At 35.4% G+C, this 16,913-nt stretch overlaps 1 protein-coding gene across 12 annotated transcripts in view; it reads left to right on the plus strand.

Annotated features, from left to right (window-relative positions):
• LOC102225404 (calcium-activated potassium channel subunit alpha-1-like) overlaps positions 1-16,913 on the plus strand; it is a 97,359-nt gene that overhangs the window by 52,607 nt on the left and 27,839 nt on the right. For 4 of the 12 annotated variants that reach the window (XM_023340861.1, XM_023340859.1, XM_023340862.1 and 1 more), the window contains exons 6-20: positions 503-578; positions 1,204-1,279; positions 2,088-2,258; positions 4,233-4,324; positions 8,371-8,481; positions 8,602-8,707; positions 8,799-8,881; positions 9,018-9,087; positions 9,224-9,379; positions 9,739-9,848; positions 10,168-10,236; positions 10,732-10,818; positions 11,268-11,344; positions 12,850-13,023; positions 16,705-16,737. In XM_023340861.1, the coding sequence (XP_023196629.1) occupies positions 503-578; positions 1,204-1,279; positions 2,088-2,258; positions 4,233-4,324; positions 8,371-8,481; positions 8,602-8,707; positions 8,799-8,881; positions 9,018-9,087; positions 9,224-9,379; positions 9,739-9,848; positions 10,168-10,236; positions 10,732-10,818; positions 11,268-11,344; positions 12,850-13,023; positions 16,705-16,737 (1,491 nt within the window). Of the gene's footprint in view, positions 1-502; positions 579-1,203; positions 1,280-2,087; positions 2,259-4,232; positions 4,325-4,409; positions 4,502-8,370; positions 8,482-8,601; positions 8,708-8,798; positions 8,882-9,017; positions 9,088-9,223; positions 9,380-9,738; positions 9,849-10,167; positions 10,237-10,731; positions 10,819-11,267; positions 11,345-12,018; positions 12,028-12,849; positions 13,024-16,704; positions 16,738-16,913 lie in introns of all 12 variants that reach the window. The other 8 variants (XM_014475947.2, XM_023340863.1, XM_023340867.1 and 5 more) reach the window with 6 other exon arrangements.

Consider the following 16,913-nt stretch of genomic DNA (forward strand, 5'->3'; position numbering starts at 1 on the left):
CTCTTGGCAACAGTCACCAATCCTGTTTTTTTTCTCTTCTTCTTCTATAAATACCCTGAAATTTAGGATTTGACGTCACCACTGTTTACCGATTCACTTTGGCTTGACAGAATCCACCTGTCTTTATTCTAATCCAGGTTTTCATCTCCACCACGTTCACAGTTTTGCCTAGCAGGAATGATGCTCGTGTAGGATAGATGCCGACCCAACAAGAGGCTCCTGGAATTAACGGGAGAATGCTTTGGGTTGATGATGCTGAACTTCTTTTTTGCTTTGTCTTTAACTAGATTTTTCTGAATGGCTTTTAATAGATTAATTGCTTAGGGTTGCTTGTTGCTTTGGCTTTTGTTTTTCATCATTATGAATCCACTAAAGCTGGTAAATATGGATGAAAGTCTGAAAGGTATGATGTTGTCAATGTCAAGCCATGATTAAATGCTGTTGTTGCTTCTGATTTAATTTTTACAAGTTCTGAATGTTTTCTTTCTTTCTCTTCTCACAGGTTTGAGGTTTTTAAGAGCCTTAAGGTTGATACAGTTCTCAGAAATTTTACAGTTTTTGAATATTCTAAAGACAAGGTAAGAGTCTTGATGTTTGCTCTTATTTTTCTTGATGTCCTCAGTCAGCTATGTTAAACTCAGTGGCTGTTTTAAACGAACTGGAGGGATATTTTCTTGTAAAGTTAATGTAAAATGTACTTTTAATTGATTAACTGGAACCTTAAAGAATGATTCTTGAACCAAGTCGCTTGAAATAAACCAGATTTCTGTTTTTGCTTTTGCTGCTCAGAATTAGAGCTTTACGCACAGATGTCATGTCAGGAAGATTATAGCATAACAAAATCCTTCAGAATAATCTCCTTAGTCATTGACTCAGATGAAAGTAACACACAAAGATGTGGACACAGTTTGTGCAAGGACATGTTACTGCAATAAGACCTGCAATATACGTTACGTATATATTATGCATAGACTCTTCCACTTTATATATATCTCATGCACAGCATTGATATTTTCTGCTTAGAATTCCATGAATTGCTTTTATTGGCAAAATTATTTTTGCAAGGTGTTTATTTATGAGGTGTTCCTCACACACACCCACGCCCCCCCCCCTCCCCCCCCACACACATGAGTAAAACAAAAATGACAGTTGATATAATATTATTGTGTTTTTGCTTGTGTTTGTGTGTGTAATTAAAAACAGCAACTCCATTAAGTTGGTGAACTTGTGTTCAATCTTCATAAGCACATGGCTAACTGCAGCAGGCTTCATTCATTTGGTAAGTTATTGGCATCTATTTGCAGGTACATTAGAATATTCTGAAAAATAATAACATATTCTTTTAAAAAAAATCAATTAAAAAAGTAAAATGTGCTTATTTTATAGATTTACTGTACACATGGCAATAATTCTCAATTGTGCATTTTTGCTAATTTGGATGGTTATGGCCTAATGAAAACCAAAGTTAGTTTTTTTTTAAAATTTAAATATTACTTATATAGACATTTATTTCATGGTTTTTTTTTTTCATTTTTTTCTCCGAAGAGTTTTTGCGGCGCTAGTGGCTCGTATTTTTTCATGACAGTAGGCAGACAGGAAAGAGGGTGAGGAGAGGGGGGAAGACATGCGGCAAAGGTCGCCGGGACCGGGAGTCGAACCCGCGACGTCGAGGACTAAGGCCTCCAAACGTGGGGCCTGCGCCACCACAGCACGCCCCCATTTCATGTTTTTGAAGTGAATTACGGAATACCTTTGATGATATCCTAATTTACTGAGATGCACCTGAAGGACACGCATGTTAATGGTACAAAGATTGCATATAGCTGTAGCAGTCCGGCACTGTGAGGGTTGCTGTTCTTTTTTTGCCCTCATGTAGTTGAACGGTATTTGTATGTGTTTACATTAATTCCATTGCCCCATTTTACATTGTTAAGGCTAAACAGAATAATAAAAAAATAGCCTCTTATAAAATTCAACAGTCTGATGATTTCACAATTTACATGAGGTATACATATTTGTGCAACCAGCATAACATACTTGGATTATTTTCATTTTTGTGGTTCTGTAAATTTCAACCTCTCTTCCAGGTGGAAAACTCAGGGGATCCTTGGGAAAACTTCCAAAATTCCCAAACACTTTCCTACTGGGAATGTGTCTACCTACTCATGGTTACGATGTCGACTGTTGGCTATGGAGACGTTTATGCAAAAACCACCCTTGGCCGCTTGTTTATGGTCTTCTTTATCCTTGGTGGTTTGGTAAAAATCTCTCTTGTTACTTATTCTTGCTTTAAAATGCTCTTTTTACCCAGATATCTCACCTTGCAAGGTGTTAAATCCTGGGCCTCAGTACACCATTCGACTTTTATTTATGATGTATTTTGTTCACTACTTCACCCACACATGTTGCATTGCAAGTACTGTATGAATCATACACAATACTGCAAAAATGTAAACGGGTGTGAATTTTGTTTTGGTACTGTTAAGCCCCAATTTTTTTATACTCCTGGCAGATTTAACTGCTTTTTATTCGTCCATGAAATTTGTTTCTAATAATAAAATCACAAGAATTTCTGAAAAAATAATACAACAATGTGAAAAGACTGAAAATGTCTACCTGTTTGCTTGTTGAGATTGGTATTTTGACGATTTATCTTTGGCTATGAGCTATAAGTCTTTGAGTTTGGAATACCTTCTTTCCATCAGTCTCATCTTTAGCTCTCCACACATATTCTCTATCGGATTTAAGTCTAGACTTTGGTTGGGCCACCGCAAAAATTATTCTATCGCTTCCAATCAGAAGAAACATACTAAAATTAAGAAAATTACTTTGAATCTTAATTTGCCAAAGGTATAAATTATTTTGGGCCTAACTGCACTTGTTCGTTACGTTGTGTCTGACATATCTAATAGGTTTGGTTTATTAATAATTATAAGAGTGTTACAGTTTCATATGGAACCACCCTTCCTTTCCCCATTCAACAAACACAGTGAAATATTTGGGTATGATTTACTAAAGCGCAGATTTATGGATGCTGCAACATTACTGACTCTCACTCTGCATAAGTTCTTATAGCCATCTTAACTCCTTGCACAATACTAGTACATACATTCAGTAAGCAGTTAAGGAAAAACTAAATTCTAATTAATGAGTTGTTGGCAAAATATATTTGTTGACCTGCATACAATACCTGGCTAATTATTTGTAGACAGTGATAAATGAAAGGCTGTCGGGGCTTACAAGAAAGCATTGTGTTTATTTATGTGGGTTTCTAACACTATTGCTACCAGTCAAGTTACTGATGTTAAAATAAGGCTAAAGGAGGGAATGGACAGGAAGTGAAAAATCGGGTCTAAAGAGCTAATGTTGACAGTTAGGTATTACTAATATTTCAGGGGAACAGTTAATGCTCACCGCTATTTCAAATTTTAAGTTATGTACATTAAAAACAACTTTATCCCAGAATTTAAAAAGCTAATGCAAACAGCTCAGATGAAGAGCTAATGCAATAACTTGTAATAATGGTGAAAATAAGCAGCTAAAGTAAACGGCAATATAATAGCACTAATGAAAGTAGCCAGTGAAGAAATTGAGACAGTGAATGTAAACAAGTAGTGTTAAGACCTAAATTGAACACTAAAAGTCAAACGCTAGCGCTACATTGTGGTATACCCAGTTTGTTTACAAAAATGAGAAGATTGAAAATATTAGTGTTTTCTCTTCTGTTTGTTTTATGTTAGGTTCAAAGATATTTAAGGAATTGTGGCCAGTGTGCAGTAGTGGAGTGTTAATGTTTGCCATCCTTTAAGTTGTGTTTAAATCTACCCAACACACGTGTTTGTTGGAAAAAACATGGCACATAAGGCTTTTTCTTGATTTTCATAATTTTTATTTTTCTACCACAGATCGGCATATCTCTCACCTACTGTCATTTTTTCCACGTTTATTCTTCCAATATCTGTAAATATTAAACTTTTAGTGTCCTTTTTCATCCTCATTCTTTTTAAACAATTGGAATGTAATTGTGAAATGACTTCAAGTTACATTCAGCTTACATTTACTCAGTTTCCCTTAAAGAGAATCTTCTTACCTGTTAACAGATATTAGTAATATCTCTGCCTACGTGGCTGCGTTTCTATTTCAAATTTATCATCTTGCAGGGAAAACATAGGACCTCCTCTTCTATGCTTGTCGTTTTTAGTTTCTTCTTCTGTCTTCTATCCTCTCCTTAGGCCATGTTTGCAAGCTACGTCCCTGAAATCATAGAGTTAATAGGAAACCGCAAGAAATATGGTGGTTCCTATAGTGCTGTTAATGGGAGAAAGTAAGTATTCAAGGAGGCTCTACTGCCTCCGCCGCAGTAGAACCTTCTCTGCATGCCCTTTTCTTTTTCTTTTTCATGCATGTAGGCCATGTTTGCTCGCTACGTGCCAGAAATTGCTGCTCTCATCCTTAATCGGAAGAAATATGGAGGGAGTTATAACTCGACCAGAGGCAGAAAGTAAGTCAAACAAATAAAGAAGAAAAAACTTTAAAATAAAAATCTTTCTATGGTGTGATTTTGTGTGACTTGAGTAGCCTTCTTAAAAGAAGGAGATGCTCACTTTTATGTGAAATACAAAACAGTGATTTAAGACCTAAGTAATTTAACACAAGTCACACCGTGACTGAAGAACTTGGCCATGATTAATGTATTGATTGCATTGCTTCAGCTTTTTTTGTATGTTTTGTCTTTGTTACTGTTCATTTGATAACGCCTACCTACACTGTAAAGAAACTATAATCTTAACAAGGCGTTTTGGCAAAATATTCTAAAGTTTTTCTTTGAAAACTACAATATTGGAAAGCATGGAAACCTTTCTTTTTGGAAATATGACTCTCATTAAATCAAATATAAAGTAATTTTGCCTGTATATAAGAGTTGTCCTTCATTAGAAGAAAATAAAGATTTTTCATGCAAAAAATCAACAAAATGCCTTGATAAGGAAGTTGTCTTTCAGTGCAGGTATATGTATTTTTGCCATGCTTAAATTATGCATGTGCGGAATTTTCTCAGTTTGTAAACTGTGATTATTCATTTGTTGTAGTAGAAAGGACAGAAAATTTATGCCTATACAGAGTTAATATAAACTTTTCATAAATGGTGTATTTGTTCACCTGCTCTTTTTTTAACTGCCTAATGATAATCATAAAGAAATACAAGCTTAAAAATAAACTGCTGTTATTATATTCTATCATTATTTTATGTATTATGGCCTCTGAGTTTAGAAATGGAGAGTTAAATAACCATCTTTGCTTTATGCCTTATGTGGACTATTTTAAATGTACTAACTCTCCTGCTGTTGGTACAAGGAGATAGAATAGTAAACATTTAAAGACAAAACTAAATACTACAGAATAACTAATTTAATTAATAGCTGAAGTTACTAAATCTACTAAACAGATGGATGTATCACAGTTGTATTTAACATACATGGGAAAATCAAACATGTTTTGTTGTTCAAGTCAATATTTTTATGGTTGATGCACATGTATTACAGTTGTTTGTGAATCATTCATTCACTATTTCATTTTGCTCTTTCATCTTCCCCTCACACCAAATAAATATATGAATAGATATAAATATATAAATTCTTGTTATATATGTACCAACTAAATAACTTCTGAAATTATAATAATCATACTATATATTTACAAGTACCTACAACGTGATTACACAGTGCCCTCCAGAAGCACTCTTACACCTTAAAGTTTTTAAAATTTTGTCATATTACAGCTTTAGGAATCTACCAGCTGTGCATGTGCAGAGTTGAAACATTTTCTAATTGTTTCTTTCAAAATGGATCAGATTCAGTCAGATTGGACTGAGATCATATGAGCAGAAGTTTTCAAGTCTCACCACAGATTCTCCAATTTGGTTTAGGTTGGTACTTTAACTGGGCCATTCGAAAATATGAATATGCTTTGGTCTAAGTCGTTCCTTTGTGGCTCATATAACCATATAAGGTTGTTGTTCCTGGATTCGTCTTTCTACTGACTTCCAGCTTCCCTGACCTTCTTAGAAAGCTTGATGCATTTCTTCACAATAATACATTCTTTTGTGGTGATCTATCACATAAAACAAATAAAAATTAAAAATAAAATCCTTTGAAGTTTGCAGTTGTAATGTTACAAAATAAAATAAAATAATCAATTTTAGAGCTCTGCTTTAACGGCTCCTAAGTAAAGTACCAGAATCCTCCAGTTTCTCCTTTATGTCATCAATTCCTTCATGCTTCTTCTTAGATGTCCTGTTTATCCCAGCTTAAAACTCTGGCTCTGCCCTGCTCTGCTTGTTTACTTTCCATGCTTTGCTTTTTCTTGGCCTTTGTCTTCAGTCTGACCTACACCCTCAGCATTAAATAAAAACTTGATTTAAAGAATAATCCTTTGACCCGCTGGAAAATTTTGTGTTCTGGTTTTGCTTTCCTGCCAAAAGTTGAATGAGAGGACTGATATACATGTTTCTGTTACAAATTGATGATTAATGATAGGTTCTCACTCTCTCTGTTTTATTAAGATAATTAAATGAAAAAAGCTTTGTTATTTTTGTTTTCACTTTTTCTGTCAAACTGCATGCTACACTTATTTCTTATAACTTCACATTTAATTTAATTCTGGAAAAAAAGTGCCATATCACAAATCTGATTGAGTTAATGTCATTGTAGTACTGTGGAAACTACAATGAAAGATCTGTCTTTAAAAAAAAAAGAATTAGGAAATGATAGGTCAGAGTTTTTATTTTGGACTGTTCCTTATAAAGGTTACGAATCTGGCATGGTCTGCTATTTTTCCTAAAATATCACAGAAGCCACAGCAACTGTTGCCAAACCAGCAACTAATTTTTTTTCCAAGTATTTATTCACGTATGTTTTCTACGGGCAACATTAGACCAAGCTGCTGAAATATAAAAAGTGATTCACCATATCAACAGCTTTCTTTTTATTTAACATAATTATGTTTTACTAAAAACAATTATCAAAAATATCTGAAGTGTGTGTTTCATTGCATATTTAGTTCACATTCTGTACCTCATTCTGTTTCTTTCCCCCACTTTTTTTTAGAGTAACTCACATTTCTCTCTGTTTATTGGTGCAGAGCCTGCTTCCAAAGGCACAATGTATTACTGGAGGACCACAAAGAGCTACTTTCATAACAGACAAAAGACCTTATCTATAGAATTTTGTTTATGTGTTTTGTTTTTTGTTTGTTTAAAATAAAAGCAGCATATTTCAGATCTCCATACAGAATTATCAGCTTGTCATTGTTTTATGTGGGCGAGTTGAGGACATGTGAATTTCCCGTCATGTTTTAGTCTTTAAGGAGCCTTTTTTTCATAATTTTCTCTGCATTGACATGAAAGATGGGCCATTAATTACACAACATAACACATGTTGAGTAGATAACACAACATTATCATCATCGTTAAAAAGCAACACGGAGCTGAAGGGCCATAAAATGCCTTGATATTTTTGCCTGTAGTAGATAACTCTTAATTTCATTCTATTAACTTAGTATAAATACAGATTGGCTGGTCCTGGAGGCTAACGTTTGTGACTCTAATGGGACAAAAATGTACAAGTTCAACAAGCAGGAAAATATTTTCGAGGTATTGCAGTTGTTTTTTGTGAATGTTTTAAACAAATTAATAAGCCCAAGTCACAAGCTTTATTATTATAATAATAATAATAATTCTTCTTCTTCTTATTAATAATAATTTCTAATGAGACATACTTTTACCTTTAAATATTAATAGATACTTACAGGTAATGTGTCTGTACTTGGCAGTTATTCTGTGGTTCTCCTCTGTCGTCTTTATTTCCTCCTCTACTGCTTTTCTGTTTTCCTTAACAAAAGTGAAAAACAAGCTGGGATTCTGGTGTGTTGTGTACTGTCTCTGGCCTTTTAAAGTCTTTTATTCTCCATACAGAGCTGAGTCAGAAATGCAACATTTATCTAGACAAACATCTGAATTAACTATTAATAAAGACAAATATGAATAAGGGCAGAACTAAAACTGATCTGGGTTCTTTATGCATAGAGACTGTATGAAATGGGAATGGAGATAAACCATGTACTGATTTTATAATCCCCATCTGAGGAGAACTGATCCATTATAATCTGGTGCTGAAAGCCATGGTGCCCTCTGACCTTTTCATTTATAACCCTCCCTCATCATGAGAACGTCAAACATCCTTCCTATAACAGTTCACACTTGCATAGATTTCAGATTCTCATCACAGCCCTTTCATTTCAAAATAAAAAACACAAAGATAGGTTTTTTTCTTTTAGTTTTTTAGTTTTATTGTTGCTCTGCCCCTCGTTTTCCAGGCACATCGTGGTCTGTGGTCACATAACACTCGAGAGTGTGTCCAACTTCCTAAAAGACTTCCTACACAAGGACAGGGATGATGTCAATGTAGAAATTGTTTTTCTCCATAAGTAAGTGCAAATCTTTGTACTGTTGTGGATTGCAAGTAAAAACAAATTTAATTTTACATTAGAAATGCATCTTCTTAAATTTTCTGATTTATTGTGAGTATTTTTCTCCCTCTTTCTTAGTATTTCCCCTAATCTTGAGCTGGAAGCCTTGTTCAAGCGTCATTTTACCCAAGTAGAATTTTACCAGGGGTCTGTCCTGAACCCACATGACCTAGCCAGAGTGAAGGTAACTTATAATCCTCCTTCTGTGTGTATCTTACTGTCTGATTATGATATGTATTATGGAAAATTGTACGTTTGCTTGGTGCAATTTTTAGATTGAATCAGCTGATGCCTGCCTGATCTTAGCGAACAAATACTGTGCTGACCCAGATGCCGAAGATGCATCCAACATCATGAGGTTTCTAAAACTAGTCCACTTTTTCACTCAGTTTTTAAATCAGACTTTCAGATGTGCATTACCAGCTGTGCATTACTGTGCTTTACCCACTTTTTGTAAATAATACAAGATTCAAGCTCCTTTTGTCTGTTATTAGGGTAATATCTATCAAAAACTACCATCCAAAGATCAGAATAATAACGCAGATGCTGCAGTACCACAATAAGGTTTGTATTTATCTTACTGTGGATATGTTTCTGCTGTCTGTAAATATTTGAAGGTGTTTGTGTTGAGATTAATCACTTAATTTTTTTTATCTTCCTAAAAATGTGCAATGAGTAGCATTTTATTCCTTTCCCACAGGCTCACCTTCTGAACATCCCAAGCTGGAACTGGAAGGAGGGGGATGATGCCATTTGCCTTGCTGAGCTGAAACTCGGGTTCATTGCCCAGAGCTGCCTAGCTCAAGGGCTCTCCACCATGCTGGCCAACCTTTTCTCCATGAGGTCCTTTATCAAGGTACCCGCAGCTAGGATTCATCTGTCTGTGGCATCAAAATAAGTGATTAGGAGTAATAGGTGTATATTTTGCAATTAAATGTCTCTAGATGGGTAAAACTGGTAGAAAAATCTCCCAAAAGCCTTGCAGTTCAAGAAAACTGAGTACATAATGCATGGCACACTTCTTAAAAAGTTATACAAATGAAAAACATGTATTCTTTTCCTTTCACTTTACAAACATGCACTACTTTGTGTTGGTCTATCACAAAAAAACCCTTTAAAATACATTGAAGTTTGTGGTTGTAAGGTGACAAAATGTGTATACAGCTTAAATGAACCACTTTCACATTTTGTTAGAAAATCTTCTCTTTATTGCAGATTGAGGAGGACACATGGCAGAAGTATTACCTTGAAGGAGTAGCCAATGAGATGTACACAGAGTACCTGTCAAGTGCCTTTGTTGGGTTGTCCTTCCCAGTCATCTGCGAGTAAGCAGTAAAACTTTAGCATTCTTTTCTAATGTCTTATTTCCTCCTTATATGCAGGTATTTTACACTATTGTATTATATTGCAAGCCTTTTCATCAAAATATCATATATTTTCTATGACATATTGAAAATGTTTTACCTTTAAAATGAAAAGATAAGAACTTTAATACTCACATTACATGGTAAACCTTTAGATTCAGGCTATTAAAACCAACACATATACAAAACATATTTTAATTCTGGTTATGGTTTTCATGAAGAGTATGATTATCAGTGAACTATTTAAGTTCTTATCTTATTTTGGTATTATGCTTTGCAGACTCTGCTACGTGAAGCTGAAGCTACTCTTGATAGCTATAGAGTACAAGTCTGATCAAAGGGAAAGCAGGTAAATGGATTGTTTAAGCTGTTTGGGTTCATTAAGTAATGCAGTGTTTGGTCTATGCTGTGAAGCTACTTTAAATCAGCTATACAAACCTCTATAAATTAGACAATTGTGTTTTTATGAGTCATTTTCCAGGTGCAAGTAAGCATTGTTTCTATGAGTTGCATCGGTACCAACTCATCTGTATATAACTGATGTCTAAATCGGTTTATCACAAGGCTCGCAGCATACACTGATAATGAAAACAGAAATGGGTAATTCCTTAAGGTACACTGAACTAGTGTACCTACTACACTAGGTACAATGTATTATTAATACATTTAATTTAACGATATTTTATTTTTTAAATTTTGCATATATATGAGGAAAAGTGCAATGGTTTTACACTCATTAGAAGTTTCACTTCTACTTAATAAACCGAAGTTAAACGTCTGATTCCAGCAGCATGTGTTACTTCTGGCAGTTTGGACTAAATAACTTTTTGCCCTATCTTCCCAGCACTTTGATCAACCCTGGAAACCATGTGAAAATGCAGGAGGGAACCCTGGGCTTCTTCATTGCAAGTGATGCCAAAGAAGTAAAAAGGTGATTAATTGGAAATTGAAAAGTATCTGATAGTTAAACATTATAATCCTTTTATTAACTGAGCACACAGGATCATGAACATGTTTTCCAGAAAACTTGAAATTTTGTGTAAGGTACAAATTAATGTAAAATGCAAAATCAATCATTACATGAAAATATTGTAATGTTGAAATGAATCATTTCTAATATAGACTCATCAAGGTCCAACTACATAAACAGTGTTCACACACAAAATGTACATCCTACTTTCATACAGTGATGTACAGTTCATTAGTGTGGCGCTTCCCGTTAAACTGCATTGACTGTTTCATCTCAAATATAATTCAAAGATTCAAAGATTTTCTGCATTTCATGTTGGGCCAATTTCGCAGCCGTCTTTAAACTTTTTTTCAATAGTAACTTGAAACAGCACCAGAATTTAATTAATTCTTTCTCTCTTTATTCTGCAGGGCGCTGTTTTACTGCAAGGCCTGTCATGATGATATAACAGATCCCAAAAGAATAAAGAAATGTGGATGCAAGAAATGTAAGTTATCATACAATAAAACAGTGTCTGGTAATTTAACTTTTAAACATTTATGCACAGGTTAAGATGGAGGTAGAACTGGAGAGATATTTGATTTTAAAAACTACAGTTGCTTCTCTAAGTATTTTTCTTCTCCAGCTACAATCTTTTAAGACCTCATAATTATACTCTTATCAGCCCCTTCTCTCCAATGAATTGAAGACATGCACATACATAATTGATCACTTTTAACAAACTCAAATTTATTTGCACAAGACTTTTAAAAACAGCTAGTATTGACTAAAGTGCCTTACTGCTAACTTTTACAGTTTGATTTCTCAGGTCAACACCAGTTTAACAGCAAATACAATCTTTCGGGGTTTTCATCTGAATCTAAGTCTTTTGAATTCCTTTTAAATGCGTTTTATGTTCTCTAGCTGTCTTAGTTTTTGATCTCAATGTTTGTTCTGTTACCTAACATGCTGTCATGTTAGCAGGCATTCAGACAGACCGTTAACACCACAGATACCTGGATGGATCTTGCTATAGTAGAAGAGAAGAAAAAAAATCATGTTGTTGTTAACTCATCTTCAAATTGTTTTCCTTATTTCATTAAAACCAACACAAAACTTTCGCATTTGATATATTCTTTTTTTTTTTGCTGCTTGGGAACATTTAAAAAATTCACTTCCTAGTGATATATTGTGAGTAATGTGGGTTTGTTTCTGCTACAAAAACACATCCTGCTACTTGCATCCCAGACTGAAGAGACCTGTTTGAATGCACAGTGAATGCTGCATGTAACGGTGGATGTTTGCTGCCTGGACCCGTCATTGCCATGTGTTGCTTTTAGACTGACAATTACATAAATGACAAATATTATTAATACATTTAATTTAATGATATTTTATTTTTTACATTTTCCATATATATATGAGGAAAAGTAAATTAATTACAGGAATTCTGCAAAGTTTAGTCAGTAATTCTCAATCTTACCACAAGGTGTCACCACTAGCCAGTGAAATAATAACTGCACATCTTATTTGAGTCATGTCAAAATAATGTGTGACCTTGTGCTGTTTTGTACAACTGTTAGAATGTCTCTTTCTGGTTTCTGTATGCGATATAAGATTTATTTTTGATTTTGTGAAAATAGTACATTTGACTTACTTTTTTCTGTAGAAGTGTTTGGATTTAACTCATAGCATAGTCAAAGATTATGACCATTTGCTGAGATATGCAGTGTCTTAGAAAGTAGTGAGCATAAGCTTGTTGGGGTCACGATTAGATGACGGTGAAGGGGTAAAGGCAGGAAATATATTGTTCCACAAAGTTAAAATTTGGAAGAAAAAAACCTAAGTCCATATAAGTTCTAAAGTTTGTAATCTGTCACAACAAAGCTGAACATGTTCATTCTTGCAAAGGCTTTGTTCTGCAGCCTGCCTGCCTTTGCCCTCTTCTCCCCCATAGCGACCCTCCACATTAACCTGCTCTTCCTCTCCTCTCGTCTGAACCCATGACTGTAGCCAAGACACCCGCCTACAAGAGAATGAGACTGGCATGTTGCTTTGATCGCAGGCGCTCAAAGTGGGAGCGCTCTTGCATGCCGGTTATAGTGCGTTGTAACTTGGACTCCCCTCATCGGGACATCCCACTCTCTGCTCTCTCTGTTAATGATTGCTCAGCCACTTTACGTGCCTGTAAGTTGTCGCCGTGACGTGTGCTCTTCACTGTGCTCTGTGTTGACTTTGCAGTGTGTCTGCGGCTTCTGCTCTTTCTGGTTTTAGCTGCTGTGTCCTCACTTTCCAGAACATATAGTTCAGGTCAGAAGTATACTTACGCTTCTCGCGTCATAGTAATTTGGACTTTTAATAATTTGCTAGAGTTGCTCTTTTTTTCAGCATGGAATAAGTTTACAATGCACAACTTCAGTGTGTTTTAACAACCAAACTTAGACGCACACGTTTAAATTGGTTATTTGGTCTTTGTGGTGTTGGAACACCCAGTTATGGCCAAAGTTTCAACGATCTAGCAGCTGCTGATTTAGATTTAAAGTTGGGTACTACAACCCCACGGGCTTATGCTGCCACCACGTTTGAAAATTGGCACAGCATTAAGCTGTGCAGCTGTTATGGGTACACTTTACACATTGGTGGGATATTTAAAAAAGGAGAACTACCCTTTGAATTTGTTGGCCTGGTGTTTTATACAGGGACATTTGCTCAAATCGTAAAAGAGCCTTAAATGTTTTTTTTAACAAATTGTATCAACTCCTTAGAATCTCTTGACATATATTAGAGTGAACTTTCTTTATTGGTACCTCCCTAGTTTATCTAAATCCTTTCAAACTAGTTTGATTCAGAAGGGTTAAACTTGAGTCTGGCAGGATTTTTGACACCTACCAAAACTCTGCCAATTCTGGCAAGATGATTGGTCAAAAAACAGACCTGTAGGTATAAAAAAAAATCTCTGTGGGTCTGCAGTAAAAACAGATATCTGCACTGCTTTTTGTTTTCAAAGAACACTAGTAGTTTTTTGTATGAACATCTCAAGCTGAAAAAATTAACCATTCAAAAAAATTCTTAAAAGCTCAAATAAATTACTTTTGTGCCGTTTGAGAGTGTTTTTAAACTCCTGACCAGAACTGCAGATGTTTGCTTTAGCCTTTTGACTGTTGGGTCAGCTGGTGCTTGTCTTTCCCTTTGCATTGTCTCGTTTGGAATCTATTTCTTTCTGTTGTGAGGCATGCAGGTGTTTTGTTTAGAAATTGTCAATCAAAAATTGCCTTTGCAAAAATTAAATAAACAGATAACTAATTGTTAAGATTTCTCAGTTAAGGCTTTGCAGGACAAACAGTAACTGTTCTTCCAGAAGAAGAAATAAAGCCTCCTCTACGCATCCCTGCAGCAAAACCTTAGATACACACACACACCAATACAAAGTCCCTTTTGGATTTTAATGCTTTTTTTCAGCATGTTTGGAGATTATTTTGAAGAGAGTTTATTCATGTTTTCCCAAGAATAAGTGAAGTAAAATATATTTAATCCAAATACATCACTAATCAACGCTGCAGAAATGAGAAATGCAGGATTAGATATTATTAAAAGTAGATGACACCAAGAATTTAAAAGTGATCTTGAGAACACCTGAGGGGAATTTCTTTTAGGAGACTTCAGCACATATTGAGGTTAATGTAGTGGCTTTATTAAATTAGGATGAAAAGCTCTGAGGGTAAAATCAGCAACATGTTGAGCAGATAAACCAGTGCTGCATTTGCTGGATGTGCTTTCTAGCTTTTAGTTTACTAACCCTGAGTGAAGTCTGCAGTAAGAGGATTGGAACAGAGCTGGATCTTATGTGGAATAACAGAGAGTGCTGGATCGTATTTAATGTAAAAGAATTGATTTCAGATGAACGGGAATCTTTAATTCACGTGTGACTTCCCTTTATAGGCTGAAGGGGGCTGTTCTGATGCATGGCAGCAGACTTACAGAATGTGTCTGAGGTTTCAGAGCAGTTTGCTGGAAAACATGTTAAACTGCCATACAATTTTAGTAAATATCTCCAGATCAAAGACCATTCTGAGCGGAGTTAAGCTTCTTTGGGCATTTCCACCCCTCAGCGTGTCTTCCAGGGCTGTTTGCTGTGAGATTCGCCTGGCTAACAGAGCCCCGGCATGGCTGCACATCCGCTGTCGACACAGTGTGCAAGACACACAGAGCAAGGCCTTATGCGGCCTGACGTGGAAATTATGTTTGCATTTTCATTTTTGGAATGCTACCGGTTATCATGAAACTCAGCCTGACAGTTCGTAACCACCAGGCAAACCAAGAAGCCCCCGCCCTGCTCTGCTTTGCTCTGGTTGTGGGACAGATGCTAGCCTGTTAGTCCTGTGACTCTGCTAGCGCCCTGCAATTGCAGGCGACAGATGCCAGGACCAGCAAGGTCCCTGTTTGAACATCGCTGTCACCATCGTGCCTTAAGCTCAATGCATGACCTTTATTGTGAGCAAGGGGTCGAAATAAGTCACTAATGAGCAAGTGTGGGATTCATGCACACAAAAAGGTGACTCACACAAACTTCTGCACATTCATGCTGGTTCTCATGGGCAAATCTGAGGAATGAGAAAGTGATTTAAGGAATAATTTGATTATTTATTTTGGTAACACAAAGCTCAAAATCAAATACTAACCTTCTTGAAGTTGTAAGAGCTGAAGAAGATGACATTTTAATTACGACTATAATGAATAATGCTGGAACCGAAACCTCTTAAAAATATATACTAACTTTATATTGTTTAAATGTCTGACATATATGTTCCTTTTTTTTAAATTTATTTGTCTGTTGCTGTAGATCAAAATAATCAGAACATTTGAGCTTCATATGAACACATTTTAAGACTTTTGTCAAGTTTTTTTTTGCAAACTTTCACAATTATGGCTTGCATTTAATGCAACCTAACCTACAGTTAGGTTACAGTTTCTCAAAATAGGAATTACCCCCAACGTTAATAAAAAGCATGTTTAATACAAAAATGTTATATTATAGCCTACATCATCACAGGGAAAACTGCCGACTTAACAAGGAGGGTAAACTACAAAAGTTCAGTGCTAAAGAAGCTGGCTGTTTATGGATTTCTGTAAGCAATCATATTACCAGAAAGTTGTGTGGAAGGATTTTGGGGAAAAAATGATACACTAGCAGCAGGGATAACCACAGGTTTGAGGAGATTATGAGCAAATTCACGCCAAAAAAGATCCTGGAGGTGTGGGCTGTGGTTGGAGTATTCAGATACATGTAAATAAACACCCAAAATAAACTTTCAGAGTGCTGCTTTTACTAGCCTGTAACAGCCAATCTGACCTACAAAGGCTTCCTCAGACTTCTCAGAAAGATGCTGAGAAAGCTGAAATGCTAGTCGAAGGTTTTAGGAAATGATTTTTATGAGCCACCTGGACTCTGGGGGTTAATTACCGGCAATTTTTTTTGCCAATTTTATTTATTTTATTTTTTTTTAAGTCTCAGGACAAAAAACTAATTAGATTGTGATTTCTATATTTATTTTGCTTGCTAATTTTCACAGTCAATTAACAAACAAACTAATTATCTGATTAATTAATGTGTAAAATCATTGTAGCATCTCAGCTTTGACATTGAAATTTATTCATTTTAAAAAATATATAATTATTCAACATAAATGTCTTCTTTTTTATTTCTACTTTCTAATTCCTGTTGTCTTCAAGGTTCATTTCTGGATTTCTTTTCAGTGCCTTAAAAGACAAACTCCTCAACCTTCAATCCACTGTTTTCATTTTTAATTTGCCTTTCGATGCTGTCTGTTTTCTTCTGTAACCTCTTATTCATGTCTGTATTTTTCTCAGCTAAAAATAGCTATAATGGATATATCAAATCAAGTAAGTGCTGATTTCCTCTTCCAGACGTCTCGCTCTAACACTTCCACATGCGCATTCTCAACTGTCACCACCTGATCTGTCTCTAACCTGCTGTATTTCAACCATCTCCTCTGTCATCATCCATTACTGTATTTTGCATTCAAAGCCGGAGGAAAATATTTCTTTATGCTGGATGT

The sequence above is a fragment of the Xiphophorus maculatus genome, chromosome 10 (genome assembly GCF_002775205.1).
Source record: "Xiphophorus maculatus strain JP 163 A chromosome 10, X_maculatus-5.0-male, whole genome shotgun sequence".
Lineage (NCBI taxonomy): Eukaryota > Metazoa > Chordata > Actinopteri > Cyprinodontiformes > Poeciliidae > Xiphophorus > Xiphophorus maculatus.